This window comes from Oncorhynchus keta, unplaced genomic scaffold (assembly GCF_023373465.1).
Source record: "Oncorhynchus keta strain PuntledgeMale-10-30-2019 unplaced genomic scaffold, Oket_V2 Un_contig_5523_pilon_pilon, whole genome shotgun sequence".
Classification (NCBI taxonomy): Eukaryota; Metazoa; Chordata; class Actinopteri; order Salmoniformes; family Salmonidae; genus Oncorhynchus; species Oncorhynchus keta.
In genome coordinates this window covers 52312-74746 of record NW_026288340.1, presented here as the reverse complement: position 1 = coordinate 74746, position 22435 = coordinate 52312, and the positions used below count along the sequence as shown (strand labels likewise).

The window sequence follows — 22435 nt, the reverse complement described above, 5'->3', positions numbered from 1 at the left end:
CACCTCAGTACCTCCAGGCTCTGATCAGGCCCTACACCCAAACAAGGGCACTGCGTTCATCCACCTCTGGCCTGCTCGCCTCCCTACCACTGAGGAAGTACAGTATCCCGCTCAGCCCAGTCAAAACTGTTCGCTGTCTGGCCCCCAATGGTGGAACAAACTCCCTCACGACGCCCAGGACAGCGGAGTCAATCACCACCTTCCGGAGACACCTGAAACCCCACCTCTTCAAGGAATACCTAGGATAGGGTAAGTAAGGGTAAAATTAGGTAATCCTTCTCCCCCCAACAAGATTTAGATGCAAGTGGCTGTTCCACTGGTTGTCATAAGGTGTATGCACCAATTTGTAAGTCGCTCTGGATAAGAGCGTCTGCTAAATGACTTAAATGTAAATGTAAATGTAATATCTAACAATTCCACAACAAATACCTCATAAACACAAATCTAAGTAAGGAATGGAATAAGAACATATAATATATGGATGAGCAATGTCAGAGCGGCATAGACTAAGCTGCAAATGATAGAATACAGTATATACAGTGGGGCAAAAAAGTATTTAGTCAGCCACCAATTGTGCAAGTTCTCCCACTTAAAAAGATGAGGCCTGTAATTTTCATCATAGGTACACTTCAACTATGACAGACAAAATGAGAAAAAAAATCCAGAAAATCACATTGTAGGATTTTTAATTAATTGATTTGCAAATGATGGTGGAAAATAAGTATTTGGTCAATAACAAAAGATTCTCAATACTTTGTTATATACCCTTTGTTGGCAATGACAGGTCAAATGTTTTCTGTAAGTCTTCACAAGGTTTTCACACACTGTTGCTGGTATTTTGGCCCATTCCTCCATGCAGATCTCCTCTAGAGCAGTGATGCTTTGGGGCTGTTGCTGGGCAACACGGACTTTCAACTCCCTCCAAAGATTTTTTATGGGGTTGAGATCTGAAGACTGGCTAGGCCACTCCAGGAGCTTGAAATGCTTCTTACGAAGCCACTCCTTCCTTGCCCAGGCGGTGTGTTTGGGATCATTGTCATGCTGAAAAACCCAGCCACGTTTCATCTTCAATGCCCTTGCTGATGGAAGGAGGTTTAGCTGGTATTATGTTGTTCCACTATGAGGTTAGCTGGTATTATGTTGTTCCACTATGAGGTTAGCTGGTATTATGTTGTTCTACTTTGAGGTTAGCTGGTATTATGTTGTTCCACTATGAGGTTATCTGGTATTATGTTGTTCTACTATGAGGTTAGCTGGTATTATGTTGTTCCACTATGAGGTTAGCTGGTATTATGTTGTTCTACTTTGAGGTTAGCTGGTATTATGTTGTTCTACTATGAGGTTAGCTGGTATTATGTTGTTCTACTATGAGGTTAGCTGGTATTATGTTGTTCTACTATGAGGTTAGCTGGTATTATGTTGTTCCACTATGAGGTTAGCTGGTATTATGTTGTTCTACTATGAGGTTAGCTGGTATTATGTTGTTCCACCATGAGGTTAGCTGGTATTATGTTGTTCTACTTTGAGGTTAGCTGGTATTATGTTGTTCTACTATGAGGTTAGCTGGTATTATGTTGTTCTACTATGAGGTTAGCTGGTATTATGTTGTTCCACTATGAGGTTAGCTGGTATTATGTTGTTCTACTATGAGGTTAGCTGGTATTATGTTGTTCCACCATGAGGTTAGCTGGTATTATGTTGTTCTACTATGAGGTTAGCAGGTATTATGTTGTTCTACTATGAGGTTAGCTGGTATTATGTTGTTCCACTATGAGGTTAGCTGGTATTATGTTGTTCTACTATGAGGTTAGCTGGTATCATGTTGTTCTGAGGTTAGCTGGTATTACGTTGTTCCACCATGAGGTTAGCTGGTATTACGTTGTTCTGAGGTTAGCTGGTATTACGTTGTTCCACCATGAGGTTAGCTGGTATTATGTTGTTCTACTATGAGGTTAGCTGGTATTATGTTGTTCCACCATGAGGTTAGCTGGTATTATGTTGTTCCACTATGAGGTTAGCTGGTATTATGTTGTTCTACTATGAGGTTAGCTGGTATTATGTTGTTCTACTATGAGGTTAGCTGGTATTATGTTGTTCCACTATGAGGTTAGCTGGTATTATGTTGTTCTACTATGAGGTTAGCTGGTATTATGTTGTTCCACTATGAGGTTAGCTGGTATTATGTTGTTCTACTATGAGGTTAGCTGGTATTATGTTGTTCCACCATGAGGTTAGCTGGTATCATGTTGTTCTGAGGTTAGCTGGTATTACGTTGTTCCACCATGAGGTTAGCTGGTATTACGTTGTTCTACTATGAGGTTAGCTGGTATTATGTTGTTCTACTATGAGGTTAGCTGGTATTATGTTGTTCCACCATGAGGTTAGCTGGTATCATGTTGTTCTGAGGTTTAGCTGGTATCATGTTGTTCTGAGGTTTAGCTGGTATTATGTTGTTCCACTATGAGGTTAGCAGGTATTATGTTGTTCCACTATGAGGTTAGCTGGTATTATGTTATTCTACTATGAGGTTAGCTGGTATTATGTTGTTCCACCATGAGGTTAGCTGGTATTATTTGGTTCTGAGGTTAGCTGGTATTACGTTGTTCCACTATGAGGTTAGCTGGTATCATGTTGTTCTGAGGTTTAGCTGGTATCATGTTGTTCCACTATGAGGTTTAGCTGGTATTATGTTGTTCCACTATGAGGTTAGCTGGTATTATGTTGTTCTACTTTGAGGTTAGCAGGTATTATGTTGTTCTACTATGAGGTTAGCTGGTATTATGTTGTTCTACTATGAGGTTAGCTGGTATTATGTTGTTCCACTATGAGGTTAGCTGGTATTATGTTGTTCTACTATGAGGTTAGCTGGTATTATGTTGTTCTACTATGAGGTTAGCTGGTATTATGTTGTTCTACTATGAGGTTAGCTGGTATTATGTTGTTCTACTATGAGGTTAGCTGGTATTATGTTGTTCTACTATGAGGTTAGCTGGTTATGTTGTTCTGGTATTATGTTGTTCTACTATGAGGTTAGCTGGTATTATGTTGTTCCACCATGAGGTTAGCTGGTATTATTTGGTTCTGAGGTTAGCTGGTATTACGTTGTTCCACTATGAGGTTAGCTGGTATTATGTTGTTCTACTATGAGGTTAGCTGGTATCATGTTGTTCCACCATGAGGTTAGCTGGTATTATGTTGTTCTACTATGAGGTTAGCTGGTATTATGTTGTTCCACCATGAGGTTAGCTGGTATTACGTTGTTCTACTATGAGGTTAGCTGGTATTATGTTGTTCCACCATGAGGTTAGCTGGTATTATGTTGTTCTACTATGAGGTTAGCTGGTATTATGTTGTTCCACCATGAGGTTAACTGGTATCATGTTGTTCTGAGGTTAGCTGGTATTACGTTGTTCCACTATGAGGTTAGCTGGTATCATGTTGTTCTGAGGTTAGCTGGTATTACGTTGTTCCACCATGAGGTTAGCTGGTATTATGTTGTTCTACTATGAGGTTAGCTGGTATCATGTTGTTCTGAGGTTAGCTGGTATTACGTTGTTCTACTATGAGGTTAGCTGGTATTATGTTGTTCCACCATGAGGTTAGCTGGTATCATGTTGTTCTGAGGTTAGCTGGTATTACGTTGTTCCACCATGAGGTTAGCTGGTATTATGTTGTTCTGAGGTTAGCTGGTATTACGTTGTTCCACCATGAGGTTAGCTGGTATTATGTTGTTCTACTATGAGGTTAGCTGGTATTATGTTGTTCCACCATGAGGTTAACTGGTATCATGTTGTTCTGAGGTTAGCTGGTATTACGTTGTTCCACTATGAGGTTAGCTGGTATCATGTTGTTCTGAGGTTAGCTGGTATTACGTTGTTCCACCATGAGGTTAGCTGGTATTATGTTGTTCTACTATGAGGTTAGCTGGTATTATGTTGTTCCACCATGAGGTTAACTGGTATCATGTTGTTCTACTATGAGGTTAGCTGGTATTATGTTGTTCTGAGGTTAGCTGGTATTATGTTGTTCTACTATGAGGTTAGCTGGTATTATGTTGTTCCACCATGAGGTTATCTGGTATTATGTTGTTCTACTATGAGGTTATCTGGTATTATGTTGTTCCACCATGAGGTTATCTGGTATTACGTTGTTCTACTATGAGGTTAGCTGGTATTATGTTGTTCCACCATGAGGTTAGCTGGTATTACATTGTTCTTCTATGAGCAAACAACCACTCCAAGGCTCAGCGAGCGAGTGACGTTTGAAACGCTATTAGCGCACGCTAACTAGCCAGCCATTTCACTTTGGTTACACCAGCCTCATCTCGGGAGTTGATATGCTTGAAGTCATAAACAGCGCAATGCTTGATGCACAACGAAGAGCTGCTGGCAAAACGCACGAAAATGCTGTTTGAATGAATGTTTACGCGCCTGCTTCTGCCTACCACCGCTCAGTCAGATACTTAGATACTTGTATGCTCAGTCAGATTATACGCACTGCATGACACGCTAGATAATATCTAGTAAAATCATCGACTAGTGCTTGATTAATTGTTTTTTATAAGATAAGTTTAATGCTAGCTAGCAACTTACCTTGGCTTACTGCATTCGCGTAACAGGCAGTCTGCTTGTGGAGTGCAACAAGAGGCAGGTGGTTATTGAGTTGGACTAGTTAACTGTGAGGTTGCAAGATTGGATCCCCCGAGCTGACAAGGTGAAAATCTGCCGTTCTGCCCCCACACCGTTCCTAGGCCGTCATTGAAAGTAAGAATGTGTTCTTAACTGACTTGCCTAGTTAAATAAAGATTAAATAAAGGTGAAAAAAAAAGGGTGTCTAAAAATATCGATTTCCGATTGTTATGAAAGCTTGAAATCGGCCCTAATTAAATCGGTCATTCCGATTAATCGGTCAACCTCTAATCCAGATACTGACTGTTAGCACTTGGTGGTCTATAGCAGCTTCCCACAAGAATGGGCTTTAGGTGAAGCAGATGAACCTGTAGCCATATTACTTCCAACAGTATTTAACATTAGATTGTCTCTAAGCTTTACAGGAATGTGGTTCTGAATATAGACCGCAACACCGCCGTTGGCAGTTCTGTCTTTTCTGTAGATGTTATAGCCATGTATTGCTACCAATGTATCATCAAAGGTGTCATCTAAGTGAGTTTCAGAGATAGTCAGAATATGAATGTGTACCAGTCAAAAGTCCATCATTACTATATATAGATATATACAGTGCCTTGCGAAAGTATTCGGCCCCCTTGAACTTTGCGACCTTTTGCCACATTTCAGGCTTCAAACATAAAGATATAAAACTGTATTTTTGTGAAGAATCAACAACAAGTGGGACACAATCATGAAGTGGAACGACATTTATTGGATATTTCAAACTTTTTTAACAAATAAAAAACTGAAAAATTGGGCGTGCAAAATTATTCAGCCCCTTTACTTTCAGTGCAGCAAACTCTCTCCAGAAGTTCAGTGAGGATCTCTGAATGATCCAATGTTGACCTAAATGACTAATGATGATAAATACAATCCACCTGTGTGTAATCAAGTCTCCGTATAAATGCACCTGCACTGTGATAGTCTCAGAGGTCCGTTAAAAGCGCAGAGAGCATCATGAAGAACAAGGAACACACCAGGCAAGTCCGAGATACTGTTGTGAAGAAGTTTAAAGCCGGATTTGGATACAAAAAGATTTCCCAAGCTTTAAACATCCCAAGGAGCACTGTGCAAGCGATAATATTGAAATGGAAGGAGTATCAGACCACTGCAAATCTACCAAGACCTGGCCGTCCCTCTAAACTTTCAGCTCATACAAGGAGAAGACTGATCAGAGATGCAGCCAAGAGGCCCATGATCACTCTGGATGAACTGCAGAGATCTACAGCTGAGGTGGGAGACTCTGTCCATAGGACAACAATCAGTCGTATATTGCACAAATCTGGCCTTAATGGAAGAGTGGCAAGAAGAAAGCCATTTCTTAAAGATATCCATAAAAAGTGTTGTTTAAAGTTTGCCACAAGCCACCTGGGAGACACACCAAACATGTGGAAGAAGGTGCTCTGGTCAGATGAAACCAAAATTGAACTTTTTGGCAACAATGCAAAACGTTATGTTTGGCGTAAAAGCAACACAGCTCATCACCCTGAACACACCATCCCCACTGTCAAACATGGTGGTGTCAGCATCATGGTTTGGGCCTGCTTTTCTTCAGCAGGGACAGGGAAGATGGTTAAAATTGATGGGAAGATGGATGGAGCCAAATACAGGACCATTCTGGAAGAAAACCTGATGGAGTCTGCAAAAGACCTGAGACTGGGACGGAGATTTGTCTTCCAACATGACAATGATCCAAAACATAAAGCAAAATCTACAATGGAATGGTTCAAAAATAAACATATCCAGGTGTTAGAATGGCCAAGTCAAAGTCCAGACCTGAATCCAATCGAGAATCTGTGGAAAGAACTGAAAACTGCTGTTCACAAATGCTCTCCATCCAACCTCACTGAGCTCGAGCTGTTTTGCAAGGAGGAATGGGAAAAAATGTCAGTCTCTCGATGTGCAAAACTGATAGAGACATACCCCAAGCGACTTACAGCTGTAATCGCAGCAAAAGGTGGCGCTACAAAGTATTAACTTAAGGTGGCTGAATAATTTTGCACGCCCAATTTTTCAGTTTTTGATTTGTTAAAAAAGTTTGAAATATCCAATAAATGTTGTGATTGTGATTGTGTCCCACTTGTTGTTGATTCTTCACAAAAAAATACAGTTTTATATCTTTATGTTTAAAGCCTGAAATGTGGCAAAAGGTCGCAAAGTTCAAGGGGGCCGAATACTACCTAGGATAGGATAAAGTAATCCTTCTCACCCCCCCTTAAAATATTTAGATGTACTATTGTAAAGTGGCTGTTCCACTGGATGTCATAAGGTGAATGCACCAATTTGTAAGTCGCTCTGGATAAGAGTGTCTGCTAAATGACTTAAATGTAAATGTAAATGTAATACTTTCGCAAGGCACTGTATATATATATATATATAGATAGATAGACACACACACACCTGACTCCAGACTTGAAGTCCTCTATCAGTCTGTTCTTCTCATCCTGGTCCTCCACCCAGTAACCACTGGGGATGACAAACTCAGACACCACTCTGCACTCTGGACATGACCTGACCACAGACAGACAGAGACACACAGTTACCCACAACATTGTATACTATGTCCAGTCATTCTGTGCTACTTCATAACTGCTGAGTACCACAATGCCACTACAGTGGCATCCTGTTGAAACTCTCTGAAGTGATCAGGGTTACATGATTAACTGATACAGTATTACTCAGTAATAACAGTGGAGGTTAGACATGCCTTAATATTAGCCCCCTGGTGGTTACTGTGGTAAATCAACTATCACATCCTCACTATTATGTAGAAGCTCCACTACCACAGTATATTAGCAACCATCAACACTTGATGATCTTGTTCTCAAACTGCTTGGTGTTTATAGTAGTTATCAACTCACTTGTTTTCAAACTGCTTGGTGTTTATAGTAGTTATCAACTCACTTGTTTTCAAACTGCTTGGTGTTTATAGTAGTTATCAACTCACTTGTTCTCAAACTGCTTGCTGTTTATAGTAGTTATCAACTCACTTGTTCTCAAACTGAGTAGGTTTTCAAACTGTATGTTTATAGTAGTTATCAACTCACTTGTTCAAACTGCATAGGAAGTTCTCAAACTGCTTGCTGTTTAGGTTATCAACTCACTTGTTCTCAAACTGCTTGTGTTTATAGTAGTTATCAACTCACTTGTTCTGAGGGAGAGGCAGTATGTGTGGCAGCAGGAAGAGAGGATCCCGAAGCGTCTCTCTGAGGCAGCGGCTTTCTCATAAACCACCTCCATACAGATAGAACACACCTTGTCCTGGCTGTGCTGCGCTGCAAACGCCTTCTCCATGTCCGCCTCAAACACCAACATACACATCTGACAGAGGCGGGTGATACATGTACCTATTAATATCCTAAACAGTATCATCTTCAGACAACAGTTTTCTTTGACTTGCCCATTGTCCTCCACATAGGACACACTTCTATCAACATAAAGATGCATCAGGCAGTTTAATTAGAGACTCCAGAACCACGTGGCCTCATACCTTCTGGTGAGCTCTCCTCTGCTCAGGGTCATGTGGGGGTTAGGGTTAAAATATGGGTCCTACCTTCTCGTGAGCTCTCCTCTGCTCAGGGTTGTGTGGGTGGAGCACCTGCAGACGGCAGATATCACACATATCACCGTGGAGATAGGGACAGGTGTTTCCGTAGTTACACTGTCCTGCAGCGGCGTAGGGACAGAGCTGTGGCTGGGGGCCAGCGACATGGTAGGGGCCGGCCGTGGCAGAACACTCCAGACCGGTCCTGATGGCATCCAGGTAGGAGTGTGGAGGTTTGGCATGGGCACTGTTGTCATGGTACTCCGTCCAACAGTCCACCTCTGAGCCACCCCCACCGAATGGCATCATTGTACTGTCACACCCCAGGGCTGGAACACACAGGCACAAACAGAGAGAGAAAGACAGTTAAAGTCAAGGCCACAGAACACTGGATTCACCATTGATACTACTGGCTGCATCACATGGACACCTCCTAGTGACAAACTACATACTGAAATGATTGGTTTAAATTTGAGACAACCATACAGTTGAAGTCAGAAGTTCACATACACTTAGGTTGGAGTCATTAAAACTTGCTTTTCAACCACTCCACAAATTTCTTGTTAACAAACTATAGTCTTGGCAAGTTGTTAGGACATCTACATCTACCGACAGATTATTTCATAAAAATATCACAATTCAAGGCCAGACCTTTAAACAGGGATAAATTCCAGAAAATTTATCATGCAACTGCATCATTTGAGGGACAAAGATCATACCTTTTGGAGAAATGTCCTCTGGTATGATGAAACAAAAATAGAACTGTTTGGCCATATCTATGACCATCGTTATGTTTGGAGGAAACATGGGGACAAAGGGAGAAATGTCCTCTGGTATGATGAAACAAAAATTGTTTGGCCATAATGACCATCGAAGAACACACCATCCCAACCGTGAAGCACGGGGGTGGCAGCATCATGTTGTGGGGGGGCTTTGCTGCAGGAGGGACTGGTACATTTCACAAAATAGATGGCATCATGATGACGGAAAATGATGTGTATATATTGAAGCAACATCTCAAGACATCAGTCAGGAAGTTAAATCTTGGTCACAAATGGGTCTTCCAAATGGATAATGACCCCAAGCATACTTCCAAAGTTGTGGTAAAACAGATTAAGGACAACAAAGTCAAGGTGAAACGTTTGACCCAAGTTTAAATTGTTTAAGGCAATGCTACCAAATACTAATTAAGTAAATACTAATTGAGTGCATGTAAACTTCTGACCCACTGGGAATGTGATGAAAGAAATAAAAGCCTCTCTCTATTATTATGTACATTTCATTAAAATAAATTGGTAATCCAAATGCATAATGCGCGATCACTTGTTCAGACGAAATGTCAAAACAGTTCTATTACAGATCGTAGAAGCATGTCAAACGATGTATAGAATCAATCTTTAGGATGTTTTTATCATAAATCTTCAATAATGTTCTAACCGGAGAATTCCTTTGTCTTTAGAAATGCAAATGGAATGCAGCCACCGCTCACGGGCACACGCGTGATCAGCTAATGGCACTCTGCCAGACCTCTGGCTCAAACAGCTCTCTTTCACTCCCCCTTCACAGCAGAAGCCTGAAACAAGGTTATAAAGACTGTTGACATCTAGTGGAAGCCTTAGTAAGTGCAATATGACCCCATAGACACTGTATTCGATAGGCAATGACTTGAAAAACTACAAACTTCAGATTTCCCACTTCCTGGTTGGATTCTTTTCTCAGGTTTTTCATATGAGTTCTGTTATACTCACAGACAGCATTCAAACAGTTTTAGAAACCTCTGAGTGTTTTCTATCCAAATCTACTAAGTATATGCATATTCTAGCTTTTGGGCCTGAGTAGCAGGCAGTTTACTCTGGGCATCTTTTTATCCAAGCTACTCAATACTGCCACCCAGTCACAAAGAAGTTAAGGGGAAACATTTAAATGTCTTGGAATGGCCTAGTCAAAGCCCAAAGCTCAACCCAATTGGGAATCTGTGGGATGACTTAAAGATTGCAGTACACCAGCAGAACCCATCCAACTGGAAGGAGCTGGAGCAGTTTTGCCTTGAAAAATGGGCAAAAAACCCAGGGGCTAGATGTGCCAAGCTTATAGAGACATACCCCAAGAGACTTGCAGCTGTAATTGCTGCAAAAGGTGGCTCTACAAAGTATTGACTTTGGGGTGGTGAATAGTTATGCACACTCAAGTTCAGTTTTTTTTGTCTTATTTCTTGTTTGTTTCACAATGAAAAATATTTTGCTTCTTCAAAGTGGTAGGCATGTTGTGTAAATTAAATGATACAAACCCCCCCAAAAAAATATTTTTTAATTCCAGGCAACAAAATAGGAAAAATGCTAAGGGGGTGAATACTTTCACAAGCCACTGTAGATGTTGGAACATCGCTCCCAGCAGCACTCGGAAGCACTGCATCTCAGTGCTAGAGGCGTCACTACAGACCCTGGTTTGATTCCAGGCTGTATCACAACCGGCCGTGATTGGGAGTCCCGTAGGGCAGCGCACAATTGGCCCAGCGTCGTCCGGGTTCGGCCGGGGTAGGCCGTCATTGTAAATAGATAGTTAAATAAAAGTAAAACATCGCTGTAGGGACTTGCTTCCATTCAGCCACAACAGCATCGGCGTTCCAATTCAGTCGGCTTTCCAATTCATCCCAAAGGTGTTAAAAATGGGGTTTAGGTCAGGGCTCTGTGCAGGCCAGTCAAGTTCTTCTACACCAATCTCAATAAACCATTTAAATTTGGACCTCACTTTGTGCATGCGGGAATTGTCATGCTGAAACAGGAAAGGTCCTTCCCTACACTGTTTCCACAAAGTTGTCTAGAATGTCATTGTATGCTGGAGCATTAAGATGTCCTTTCACTGGAACTAAGAGGCTTAGCCTGAATCATGAAAAACAGCCCGACCATTATTCATCCTCCAAACTTTACAGTTGCCACTATGCATTCGGGCAAGTAGCATTCTCCTGGCATCCACCAACCCAGATTTGTCCATCATACTGCAAGGTGGTGAAGGGTGATTCATAGTTAAATAAAAGTTAAATACATTTCCACTACTCCAGAGTCCAATAGCAGCGAGCTTTACACAACTCCAACTTTTGGCATTGCACATGGTGATCTTAGGCTTGTGTGCGGCTGCTCGGCGATGGAAACTCATTTCATGAAGCTCCTGACGAACAGTTATTGTGCTGATGTTGCTTCCAGAGGCTGTTTGGAACTTGGTACTGAGTGTTACAACTGAGGACAGACGATTTTAACGCGCTACAGCACTCTGCCGTCCCACTCTGTGAGCTTGTGTGGCCTAACACTTCGCGGCTGAGCCGTTGAAGCTCCTAGACGTTTCCACTTCCCAATAACAGCACTTACAATTGACTGGAACAGCTCAAGCAGGGCAGAAATTTGATGAACTGACTTGTTGGAAAGGTGGCATCCTATAACGGTGCCATGTCACTAAGCTCTTAAGTTAAACATTGGCAGTAGAATGGCCTGTCTATGAAGATTGCATGGCTATGTGAAGAAATGTGTTTCTTAGTTCTCAGCTTTTCATTTCCTTAAAACCAGTCAAACTCATGACATTTGGACATTTTGTACAGGAACAATCTTTCCACTGATCCACAGATCAATGTAAGACTATCTTGAAGTCTAATTGATTTAGTCTTCTAGGCCAGGTCAACAAGTTAAGACAGAAGAGAAGCTGCATATATCTAACTATAGTTGACAAACAAATGGCCAACCAAATGTTGGAAATTATAAGCAGAAACTTAATTTAAATTATAGTAAATTAATGATAGTAGGCTAAATATCTATGGTGGATCGAACTGTGCAGGTAACCTACTTTCTGAAGTGATCTTTTTGAAAATAGAAGAATATTTCAAAGATAAATACAAATTACTCTGTCTCTGTGTTGTGTAAGTCGCTCTGGATAAGAGCGTCTGCTAAATGACTTAAATGTAAATGTAATGTAAATGTAAGCGTCAAGAGGACGAGAAGTCAATAGACAACGATCAACGGAAATAGTGGTTTTTCTGTAATATGGAATTATTTATCAAATGGGTCAGAGACATAGGAGGAATTTGTCTATGCAGTGAGCCTGAAATAGGATACTTGTTATTGGGCCATTGGCTCAGTTGTACTGTAAGGACTTCTAATTGGTCAACCACAGGCTAGGGCTGGATTTTAAAACTAGATCCTGTCCCTTTGATCTGTGGAGATAATCACAGTGGAGAACCACAGGAGAGAATCACTGGAGAGCATCACTGAGGACAGGGGAGAATTGCCATCTACTTCCAAGCATGATTTGTCCTTTTTGAATAAACCTATTATTTTCCTCCCCTGATTTTCTTTGGGGTCTGTGTTATTAAAGAATAACATAAACTGCTAACAACAATCAGATGAAAACATCACACAACACCTATGACATTTTTTATTTCACCTTTATTTAACCAGGTAGGCCAGTTGAGAATAAGTTCTCATTGACAACTGCGACCTGGCTGAGATAAAGCAAAGCAGTGCGACAAAAACAACACAGAATTACACATAAATAAACGTACAGTCAAAAACACAATAGAAAAGAAACATAGTAAACTCTATGAACAGTGTGTGCAAATGTAGAAGAGTAGGGAGGTAGGCAATAAATAGGCTATAGAGGCGAAATAATTACAATTTAGCATTAATAATGGAGTGATTGATGTGCAGATGATGATGTGCAGGCTGAGATACTGGGGTGAAAAAGATCAAGAGAAGAGCAAGAGGGTAAGTAATGATAGGCTCACCTTGGGGTCATGATAGGGGCTGCACCAAATGTTTGATGTATTATAATAATTGATTGAGTTTGAGTTTATTTTTTACAGGGACAGTGCACATTAACCAACGTTTCAGTAAAGGCGCCGGTTTTAGCCAGCCAGCTCATTTTCAAGCGCAGTCCCTGGTTATGCTTTTGTTGTATTAATAGAAGGTGAAGGGCTATAAGACCCCTCCTCCACTACATTTATAGGGTCCTGGACTACAGATTAGCAATATATATATATGCATTATAAGGTTTAATATTGTTCCACAGTTCTTTTCTAGTCTCTGCCTCTAAGAAATGGTCTGAGAGATGTGTCAGTTATTGCAGTCAAAATAGGGTGTCTGTGAGAAAGCACCTCAAGGATAAAGGAGATTCCTAGACACAGAACCCTGCAAAGGACTGAAAGAGATAAGAGACAAGTCAGACATACCACTATAAAGCCACACGGAAAATTACTGCTGAGCCCTTAGAAAACACTGGAACTATTGTTCTCCCCTGCAAGTTTGTAAAACTGTTATTGTTCACTGTCTTTTTTACTGTTGTTTTACTTACCGATTGTTCACAGAATACCTTTTTTGCACTGTTGGTTAGAGCCTGTAAGTAAGCATTTCACTGTGAGGTCTACACCTGTTGGTTAGAGCCTGTAAGTAAGCATTTCACTGTGAGGCACGTGACAAATAAACTTTGCATGGGCTTGGTCTCATGTGAAGAAGGTTTTGAAGTAGGCAGTTACATCACTAGGGGTTGACTAAAAGCAACTTTTCCTATTTTGCAGAACTCAGGAGAGAAATCATTTGTATGTTTGATCCTTGACTTCTGTCTACAGCTGTATTTTGATTCAAATGTATATGATTTATAAGTGCACATTGAAAATTAATTATTAAATAGAAGCCCAAGAAAATAAGCCCAACAGTAATAATATGGGGATGAGGTAGTAGGGTGTGTTATTTACACATTGGATGTGTACAGGTACAATGATGGGTAAGCTGCTCTGACAGCTGATGCATAAAGTTAGAGAGGGAGATAAGACTCCAACTTCAGAGATTTTTGCAATTCGTTCCAGGAAGGAATAGTAAGTGTTGGCTTTGGGGATGACCAGTGCAATGTACCTTCTGGAGCGCGTGCTATGGGTGGGTGTTGCTATGGTGACCAGTGAGCTGAGATAAGACAGGGCTTTACCTAGCAAAGACTTATAGATGACCTAGAGCCAGTGGGTTTGGCGACAGATATTTATAGTGAGGGCCAGCCAACGAGAGCATACAGGCCGCAGTGGTGGGTAGTATATGGGGCTTTGGTGACAAAACGGATAGCTACATAGACTACATCCAGTTTGCTGAGTAGAGTGTTGGGGGCTATTTTGTAAATGACATCGCCAAAGTCAAGGATAGGTAGGATAGTCAGTTTACAAGGGTATTTTTTTTTATCTTATTTGTATTTTTTTACTTTTATTTTACTAGGCAAGTCAGTTAAGAACAAATTCTTATTTTCAATGACGGCCTGGGAACAGTGGGTTAACTGCCTTGTTCAGGGGCAGAACGACAGATTTGTACCATGTCAGCTCGGGGATTTGAACTTGCAACCTTCCGGATACTAGTCCAACGCTCTAACCACATGGCTACCCTGCCCCATGTTTGGCAGCATGACTGACGGAGGCTTTGTTGCGAAATAGGAAACCGATTTCTAATTTTGGATTGGAGATGCTTAATGTGAGTCTGGAAGGAGAGTTTACAGTCTAACCAGACACCTAGGTATTTGTTGTTGTCCACATATTTGAGGTCAGAACCGTCCAGAGTAGTGATGCTAGTCAGGCCGGAGGGTGCGGGCAGCAATTGGTTGAAGAGCATACATTTAGTTTCACTAGCATTTAAAAGTAGTTGGAGGCCACGGAAGGAGTGTTGTATGTCGTTGAAGCTCATTTGGAGGTTTGCTAGCACAGTGTCCAAAAGGCCTGATGTAGACAGAATGGTGTCGTCTGCATAGAGGTGGATCAGAGAATCACCAGCAGCAAGAGCGGCATCATTGATACAGTTGAAGTCAGGAGTGTACATACACCGTAGCCAAATGCATTTAAACACCGTTTTCAAAATTCCTGATATTTAATCCTAGTAAAATTTCCCTGTCTTAGGTCAGTTTGGATCAACATTTTAAGAATGTGAAATGTCAGAATAATAGTAGAGAGAATGATTTATTTCAGCTTTTATTTATTTCATAACAATCCCAGTGGGTCAGAAGTTTACATCCACTCAATTAGTATTTGGTTGCATTGCCTTTAAATTGCTTAACTTGGGTCAAACGTTTCCCGTAGCATTCCACAACCTTCCCACAATAAGGTGAATATTGGCCCATTCCTCCTGACAGAGCTGGTGTAACTGAGTCAGGTTTGCAGGCCTCCTTGCTCGTGCACGCTTTTTCACTTCTGCCCCCCAAAAAATATATGAGATCGAGGTCAGGGCTTTGTGATGGCCACTCCAATAACTTGACTTTGTTGTACTTAAGCCATTTTGCCACAACTCTAGAAGTATGCTTGGTGTCATTGTCCATTTGGAAGACCCATTTGCGACCAAGCTTTAACTTCCCGACTGATGTCTTGAGATGTTGCTTCAATATATCCACAATTTTCCACCCTCATGATGCCATCTATTTTGTGAAGTGCACCAGTCCCTCCTGCAGCAAAGCCCCCCCACAGCATGATGCTGCCACCGCCATGCTTCACGGTTGGGATGGTGTTCTTGAGCTTGCAAGCCTCCCCCTTTTTCCTCCAAACATAATGATGGTCATTATGGTCAAATAGTTCTATTTTTGTTTCATCATACCAGAGGACATTTCTCCAAAAAGTACAATCTTTGTCCCCATGTGCAGTTGCAAACCGTAGTCAAACTTTTTTTATGGCGGTTTTGGAGCAGTGGCTTCTTCCTTGCTGAGAGGACTTTCAGGTTATGTCGACGTAGGACTTGTTTTACTGTGGATATAGATACTTTTGTACCAGTTTCCTCCAGCATTTTCACAAGGTCCTTTGCTGTTGTTCTGGGATTGATTTGCACTTTTCACACCAAAGTACGTTCATCTCTAGGAGACAGAATGAGTCTCCTTCCTGAGCAGTATGATGGCTGCGTGGTCACATAGTGTTTATACTTATGTACTATTATTTGTACAGATGAACGTGGTATCTTCAGGCGTTTGGAAATTGTCCCAAGGACGAACCAGACTTGTGGAGGTGGACAATTTATTTTCTGAGGTTTTGGCTGATTTATTTTGATTTCCCCATGATGTCAAGCAAGCAACGAAGGACTGAGTTTGAAGGTAGGCCTTGAAATACATCCACAGGTACACCTCCAATTGACTCAGATGATGTCAATTAGTCTATCAGAAGCCTTCTAAAGCCATGACATCATTTTCTGGAATTTTCCAAGCTGTTTAACTTCTTGGCGCACCCATCCCGCTAGCGGGATCATTTTCCTCAACATCCGCTGAATTGCAGAGCGCCAACTTCAATTTAAATTACTACAAATATTTGATTTTCATGAAATCACAAGTGAAATATAGCAAAACACAGCTTAGCTTGTTGTTAATCCACCTGGCATGTCAGATTTCAAAAAAGCTTTACAGCTAAAGCAAACCAAGCGTTTATGTAAGGACATCTCTCTCAGCAGACAAAACATTACAAACAGCTAGCAAAGTAGATTTGTCAAGAAAGTCAGAAACGCAATCAAATTAATCGCTTACCTTTGGATGTTTGCACTCACAAGACTCCCAGTTACACAATAAATGTTCCTTTTGTTCCATAAAGATTATTTTTATATCCAAAATACCTCCATTTGGTTGGCGCGTTATGTTCAGTAATCCACAGGCTCGAGCGGTCACGACATAGCCTATAGGGAGGAGGTCAGAGACCTGGCAGTCTCATCGTTGTCAGTGATCAGGCCTACCACCCGGCCTACCACTGTTGTGTCACCAGCAACTTAATGGTGTCGGACTCGTGCTTGGCCAAGCAGTCGTGGGTGAAGAGGGAGTACAGGAGGGGACTAAGCACACACCCCTGAGGGGCCCCGTGTTAAGGATCAGTGGGGCAGATATGATGCCGCCTACCCTTACCACCTGGGCACGGTCCGTCAGGAAGTCCAGGATCCAGCTGCAGAGGGAGGGGGTTCAGTGCCAGGGTCCTTAGCTTAGTGATGAGCTTTGTGGGTGCAATAGGTTGAAAACAAAGTCACTATAAACAGACACCCCTTATTATTTGTAACTAATTTGCTTATGCATTTGTCTTAATCTAAATTGTATATACCACATGCTTTAGCATTATGCTTTGTCCATGCTTTAGTCATTAAGTGGCATTCAATCTTAGTCCTGTATTGACACTTTTCATGTTTGATGGTTCGTCTGAGTGCATAGCGGGATATGTTATAAGCGTCTGGATTATTGTCCCCATCCTTGAAAGGTGCAGCTCTGTTGCCTGTAATCCATGGCTTCTGGTTGGGATATGTACGTACGGTCACTGTGGGAACGACATCGTCGATGCACTTATTGATGAAGCCGATGACTGAGGTGGTATACTCCTCAATGCCATTGGATGAATCCTGGAACATATTCGAATCTGTGCCCGCAAAACAGTCCTGTAGCGTAGTATCCGCGTCATCTGACGAGTCCCTGGTACCTCCTGCTTTAGTTTTTGCTTGTAAGCAGGAATCAGGAGGATAGAATTATGGTCAGATTTGTATGCGTCTCTGTGTGTAGAGTAAAGGTGGTCTAACATTTTTTTTTAATCTCTGGTTACACATGTAACATGCTGGTAGAAATTAGGTCAAACTGATTTAAGTTCCCCTGCATTAAAGTCCCCGGTCACTAGGAGCGCCGCTTCTGGATAAGCATTTTCTTGTTTGCTTATGGCCTTATACAGCTGGTTGAGTGTGGTCTTAGTGCCAGCATCGGTTTGTGGTGGTAAATAAAACGTCTACGAAAAATATAGATGAAAACTCTCTTGGTAGATAGTGTGGAAAACACTTGGCAGACCAGCTGTTATTGACAAATAGTTTCACACCCACCCATCGTCCTACCAGACACAGCTGTTCCGTCCTGCCGATGCACAGAAAACCCAGCCAAAATAATATTATCCGTTCGTCGTTCAGCCACAACTCGTGAAACATAAATTTAATTTTTATGTTCCGTTGGTAGGATAGTCTCAGGCGGAGATCATCCAGTTTATTTTCCAGTGATTGCACGTTGGTCAATAGAATGGATGGTAGAGGCGGGTTACACACTCGCAGACAAATGCTCACAAGGCCCCCTGAATTTCCTTATTTTCTTCACACCAATGACTGATATTTGGAGGAGAAGTTGACTGATATGGCCGATTCTGTTGGACCAAACCTCAAATGCAACTAGCGAGTTGAAACCGCTTTGTCAGAAGGGAAGATGTGACCTCTCAATGTTGTTGGCGTGAGAGGAAGGGGAGGGGCTTGGTGTGGTGTGTAAACCATAGAGGAAGGTGCAAAGCGAGAGGTTTCACTCTTGATAAAATCTGTCCAAAATAAGGCCAAAGCTTTTCTATGGGCTTATTTTGTCCTTAAGCTTGTCGCCTGCCTTCCTACCTTTGAGACGACTCCCATTGTTACGACGGAGACGTGAGCATCTCGTCATTATATACAGATCTCTGGTGTAAATGGGAAGATGCACAGCACAGAAGGAGCGAACGAGACCAAAAAGACAACATGAGAACAAGCGGACAAACATTCATAAAAGTGAAAAATAACAAAACCTTGATTCTTGGTACAGGCATTTCCAATATCACGCAAAAACATAACATTTAAATGAATCCAATTAATTTGATATATCGCCCAGTCCTAGCGTCAACTCAAAAACAGAATAATAATGGGACACTGGTGTGCATGTAAATGTGGTCAGTGAGATTCCACCTTGCATACCTCGATCTCTCAGCACCAGCGGTTTCTTCCCCCCCTGATGCCTGGCTTGGGGAGCAGTGGGGGCGAGAGGTCCAGGCACCCCAGGGGGGATGAAGGCCCCAGCAGTGATGGGGTTTCTGTTAGGGAGGTCCATGGGCACACCTCTCCCTCCTCCTCCACCACCACCACCAGATGGCTTGATGTGGTCATACCTACAACACAGACAGTCCAAACACACACAATGATAATAAACACACATTTACTGAACACTATAGATGAGCATAAAACTCATACAGTAACTGTACATTCCAGCCCATCAGTGTGGTCAGGATATTGGATCTTACCTGCAGCGGTCTCCGTAGGCACACACACCTCTCTGGTAGAACTTACAGATGGTTGAAGGTTTACTGGTGGTCAGGTCATGAGAGAACATGCACCTATTCCCCTCTCGGCAGACTCCGTGGAGAAAATACCTGCATAGCAACACACACAAAAACAGCAGAATAAGCAAGCTAGCTAGCGTGTGGATTAGAGGTCGACCGATTATGTTTTTTTCAACGCCGATACCGATTATTGGAGGACCAAAAAAGCCGATATAAAAATACAAAATTAAATTATTATTATCATTTTTTTTATTTTTAAATCGGCCGATTTAATTGGTATGTATTTGTAATAATGAAAATTACAACAATACTGAATGAACACTTATTTTAACTTAATATAATACATCAATAAAATCAATTTAGCCTAAAAAAAAACATGTTCAATTTGGTTTAAATAATTCAAAAACAAAGTGTTGGAGAAGAAAGTAAAAGAGCAATATGTGCCATGTAAAAAAAGCTAACGTTTCAGTTCCTTGCTCAGAACATGAGAACATATGACAGCTGGTGGTTCCTTTTAACATGAGTCTTCAATATTCCCAGGTAAGAAGTTTGTAGTTATTATAGGAATTATAGGACTATTTCCCTCTATACCATTTGCATTTCATTAACCTTTGACTATTGGATGTTCTTATAGGCACTTTAGTATTGCCAGTGTAACAGTATAGCTTCCGTCCCTCTCCTCGCTCCTCCCTGGGCTCGAACCAGGAACACAACGACAACAGCCACCATCGAAGCAGCGTTACACATGCAGAGCAAGGGGAACAACCACTCCAAGTCTCAGAGCGAGTGACGTTTGAAAAGCAATTAGCGCGCACCCCGCTAACTAGCTAGCCATTTCACATCGGTGGCACCAGCCTCATCTCGGGAGTTGATATGCTTGAAGTCATAAACAGCGCAATGCTTGACGCACAACGAAGAGCTGCTGACAAAACGCAACAAAGTGCTGTTTGAATTAATGTTTACGAGCCTGCTGCTGCCTACCACCGCTCAGTCAGATTATATGCAACACAGGACACGCTAGATAAACTAGTAATATCATCAACCATGTGTAGTTAACTAGTGATTATGATTGGTAGATTTTTTAAAAATAAGATAATGCTAGCTAGCAACTTACCTTGGCTTACTGCATTCGCGTAACAGGCAGTCTCCTTGGAGTGCAACGAGAGGCAGGTGGTTATAGCGTTGGACTAGTTAACTGTAAGGTTGCAAGATTGGACCCCGAGCTGACAAGGTGAAAATCTGCCGTTCTGCCCCTGAACGAGGCAGTTAACCCACCGTTCCTAGGCCGTCATTGAAAATAAGAATGTGTTCTTAACCGACTTGCCTAGTTAAATAAAAAGGTATAAAAATTATATATATATAAAAAAATGTAATTGGCAAATTGGCACCCATAAATACAGATTTCCGACTGTTTTGAAAACCTGAAATCGGCCCCAATTAATCTGCCATTCCTATTAATCGGTCGACCTCTAACACACACACGCGCGTCAAAAGTGTGGACACGCCTACTCATCCAAGGGTTTTTCTTTATTTTTTACTATTTTCTACATTGTAGAATAATAGTGAAGACATCAAAACTATGAAATAACACATATGGAATAATGTAGTAACCAAAAAAAAGTGTTAAACAAATCAAATATGATTTATATTTGAGATTCTTCAAAGTAGTCACCCTTTGCCTTGATGACAGCTTTGCACACTCTTACAATTGTTTCAACCAGCTTCACCTGGAATGCTTTTCCAACAGTCTTGAAGAAGTTCCCACATATGCTGAGCACTTGGCTGCTTTTCCTTTGCTCTGCGGTCCAACTCATCCCAAACCATATCAATTGGGTTGAGGTCTGGTGATTGTGGAGGCCAGGTCATCTGATGCACTACTCCATCACTCTCCTTGATGAAATAGCTCTTACACAGCCTGGAGGTGTGTTTTGGGTCATTGTCCTGTTAAAAAAATATATATATAAATATAGTCCCACTAAACGCAAACCAAATGGGTTGTCGTATCGCTGCAGAATGCTGTGGTTGCCATGCTGGTTAAGTGTGCCTTGAAATCTAAATAAATCAGTGTCACCAGCAAAGCACCCCCACACCATCTCACCTCCTCCTCCATGCTTCATGGTGGGAACAACACACCATCACACCTCCTCCTCCATGCTTCACGGTGGGAACAACACACCATCTCACCTCCTCCTCCATGCTTCATGGTGGGAACAACACACCATCTCACCTCCTCCTCCATGCTTCATGGTGGGAACAACACACCATCACACCTCCTCCTCCATGCTTCATGGTGGGAACAACACACCATCTCACCTCCTCCTCCATGCTTCATGGTGGGAACAACACACCATCTCACCTCCTCCTCCATGCTTCACGGTGGGAACAACATGTGGAGATCATCCGTTCACCTACTCGGTGTCTCACAAAGACACAACGGTTGGAACCAAAAATCTCAAATTTGGACTAATCAGAGCAAAGACAGATTTTCCACAGGTCTAAATGTCCATTGCTCGTGTTTCTTGGCCTAAGCAAGTCTCTTCTTATTGGTGTCCTTTAGTAGAGGTTTCTTTGCAGCAATTTGACCAATAATGCCTGATTCACACAATCTCCTCTGAACGGTTTCTGTTGAGAGGTCTGTTACTTGAACTCTGTGAAGCATTTATTTGGGCTGCAATCTGAGGTGCAGTTAACTAATGAACCTATCCTCTGCAGCAGAGATAACTCTGGGTCTTCCTTTCCTGTGGCGGTCATCATGAGAGCCAGTTTCATCATAATACTTGATGGTTTTTGCGACTGCACTTAAAGAATATTTCAAAGTTCTCGAAATGTTCCAGATTGACTGACCTTCATGTCTTAAAAGTAATGATGGACTGACCTTCATGTCTTAAAGTAATGATGGACTGACCTTCATGTCTTAAAGTAATGATGGACTGACCTTCATGTCTTAAAGTAATGGTGGACTGTCATTTCTCTTTGCTTATTTCAGCTGTTTTTGCTATAATATGGACTTAGTCATTAACCAAATAGGGTTATCTTCTGTATACCACCCCTACCTTGTCACAACACAACTGATTGGCTCAAATGCATTAAGAAAATAAATTCCACAAATGAACTTAACATATCAAATGTTATTGGTCACATACACATGGCTAGCAGATGTCA

The 22435-nt window shown here is 41.7% G+C and overlaps 1 protein-coding gene and 1 long non-coding RNA gene across 38 annotated transcripts in view; one reads left to right on the top strand and one right to left on the bottom strand.

Moving 5' to 3' along the window:
- LOC118388190 (E3 ubiquitin-protein ligase makorin-2-like) overlaps nt 1-22435 on the bottom strand; it is a 60992-nt gene that overhangs the window by 27205 nt on the left and 11352 nt on the right. The window contains exons 2-7 of the mRNA XM_052510268.1: nt 19235-19363; nt 18912-19102; nt 8221-8540; nt 7806-7988; nt 7477-7505; nt 7068-7178 (exon numbers count right to left, since the gene is read on the bottom strand). Of these exons, the coding sequence (XP_052366228.1) occupies nt 7068-7178; nt 7477-7505; nt 7806-7988; nt 8221-8540; nt 18912-19102; nt 19235-19363 (963 nt within the window). The remainder of the gene's footprint in view (nt 1-7067; nt 7179-7476; nt 7506-7805; nt 7989-8220; nt 8541-18911; nt 19103-19234; nt 19364-22435) is intronic.
- Nucleotides 669-4155, top strand: LOC127925394 (uncharacterized). 37 transcript variants are annotated; one of them, XR_008120775.1, is made up of 8 exons: nt 669-1186; nt 1342-1403; nt 1435-1597; nt 1722-2584; nt 2674-2798; nt 2830-2984; nt 3030-3510; nt 3744-3943. It is a non-coding gene; the product is annotated as an uncharacterized LOC127925394 (long non-coding RNA). The 37 variants fall into 37 exon arrangements; XR_008120785.1 differs by lacking the exon at nt 1435-1597 and having other exon boundaries at nt 669-1403; nt 1683-1744; nt 2014-2584; XR_008120765.1 differs by having other exon boundaries at nt 669-1403; nt 1528-1589; nt 1683-2584.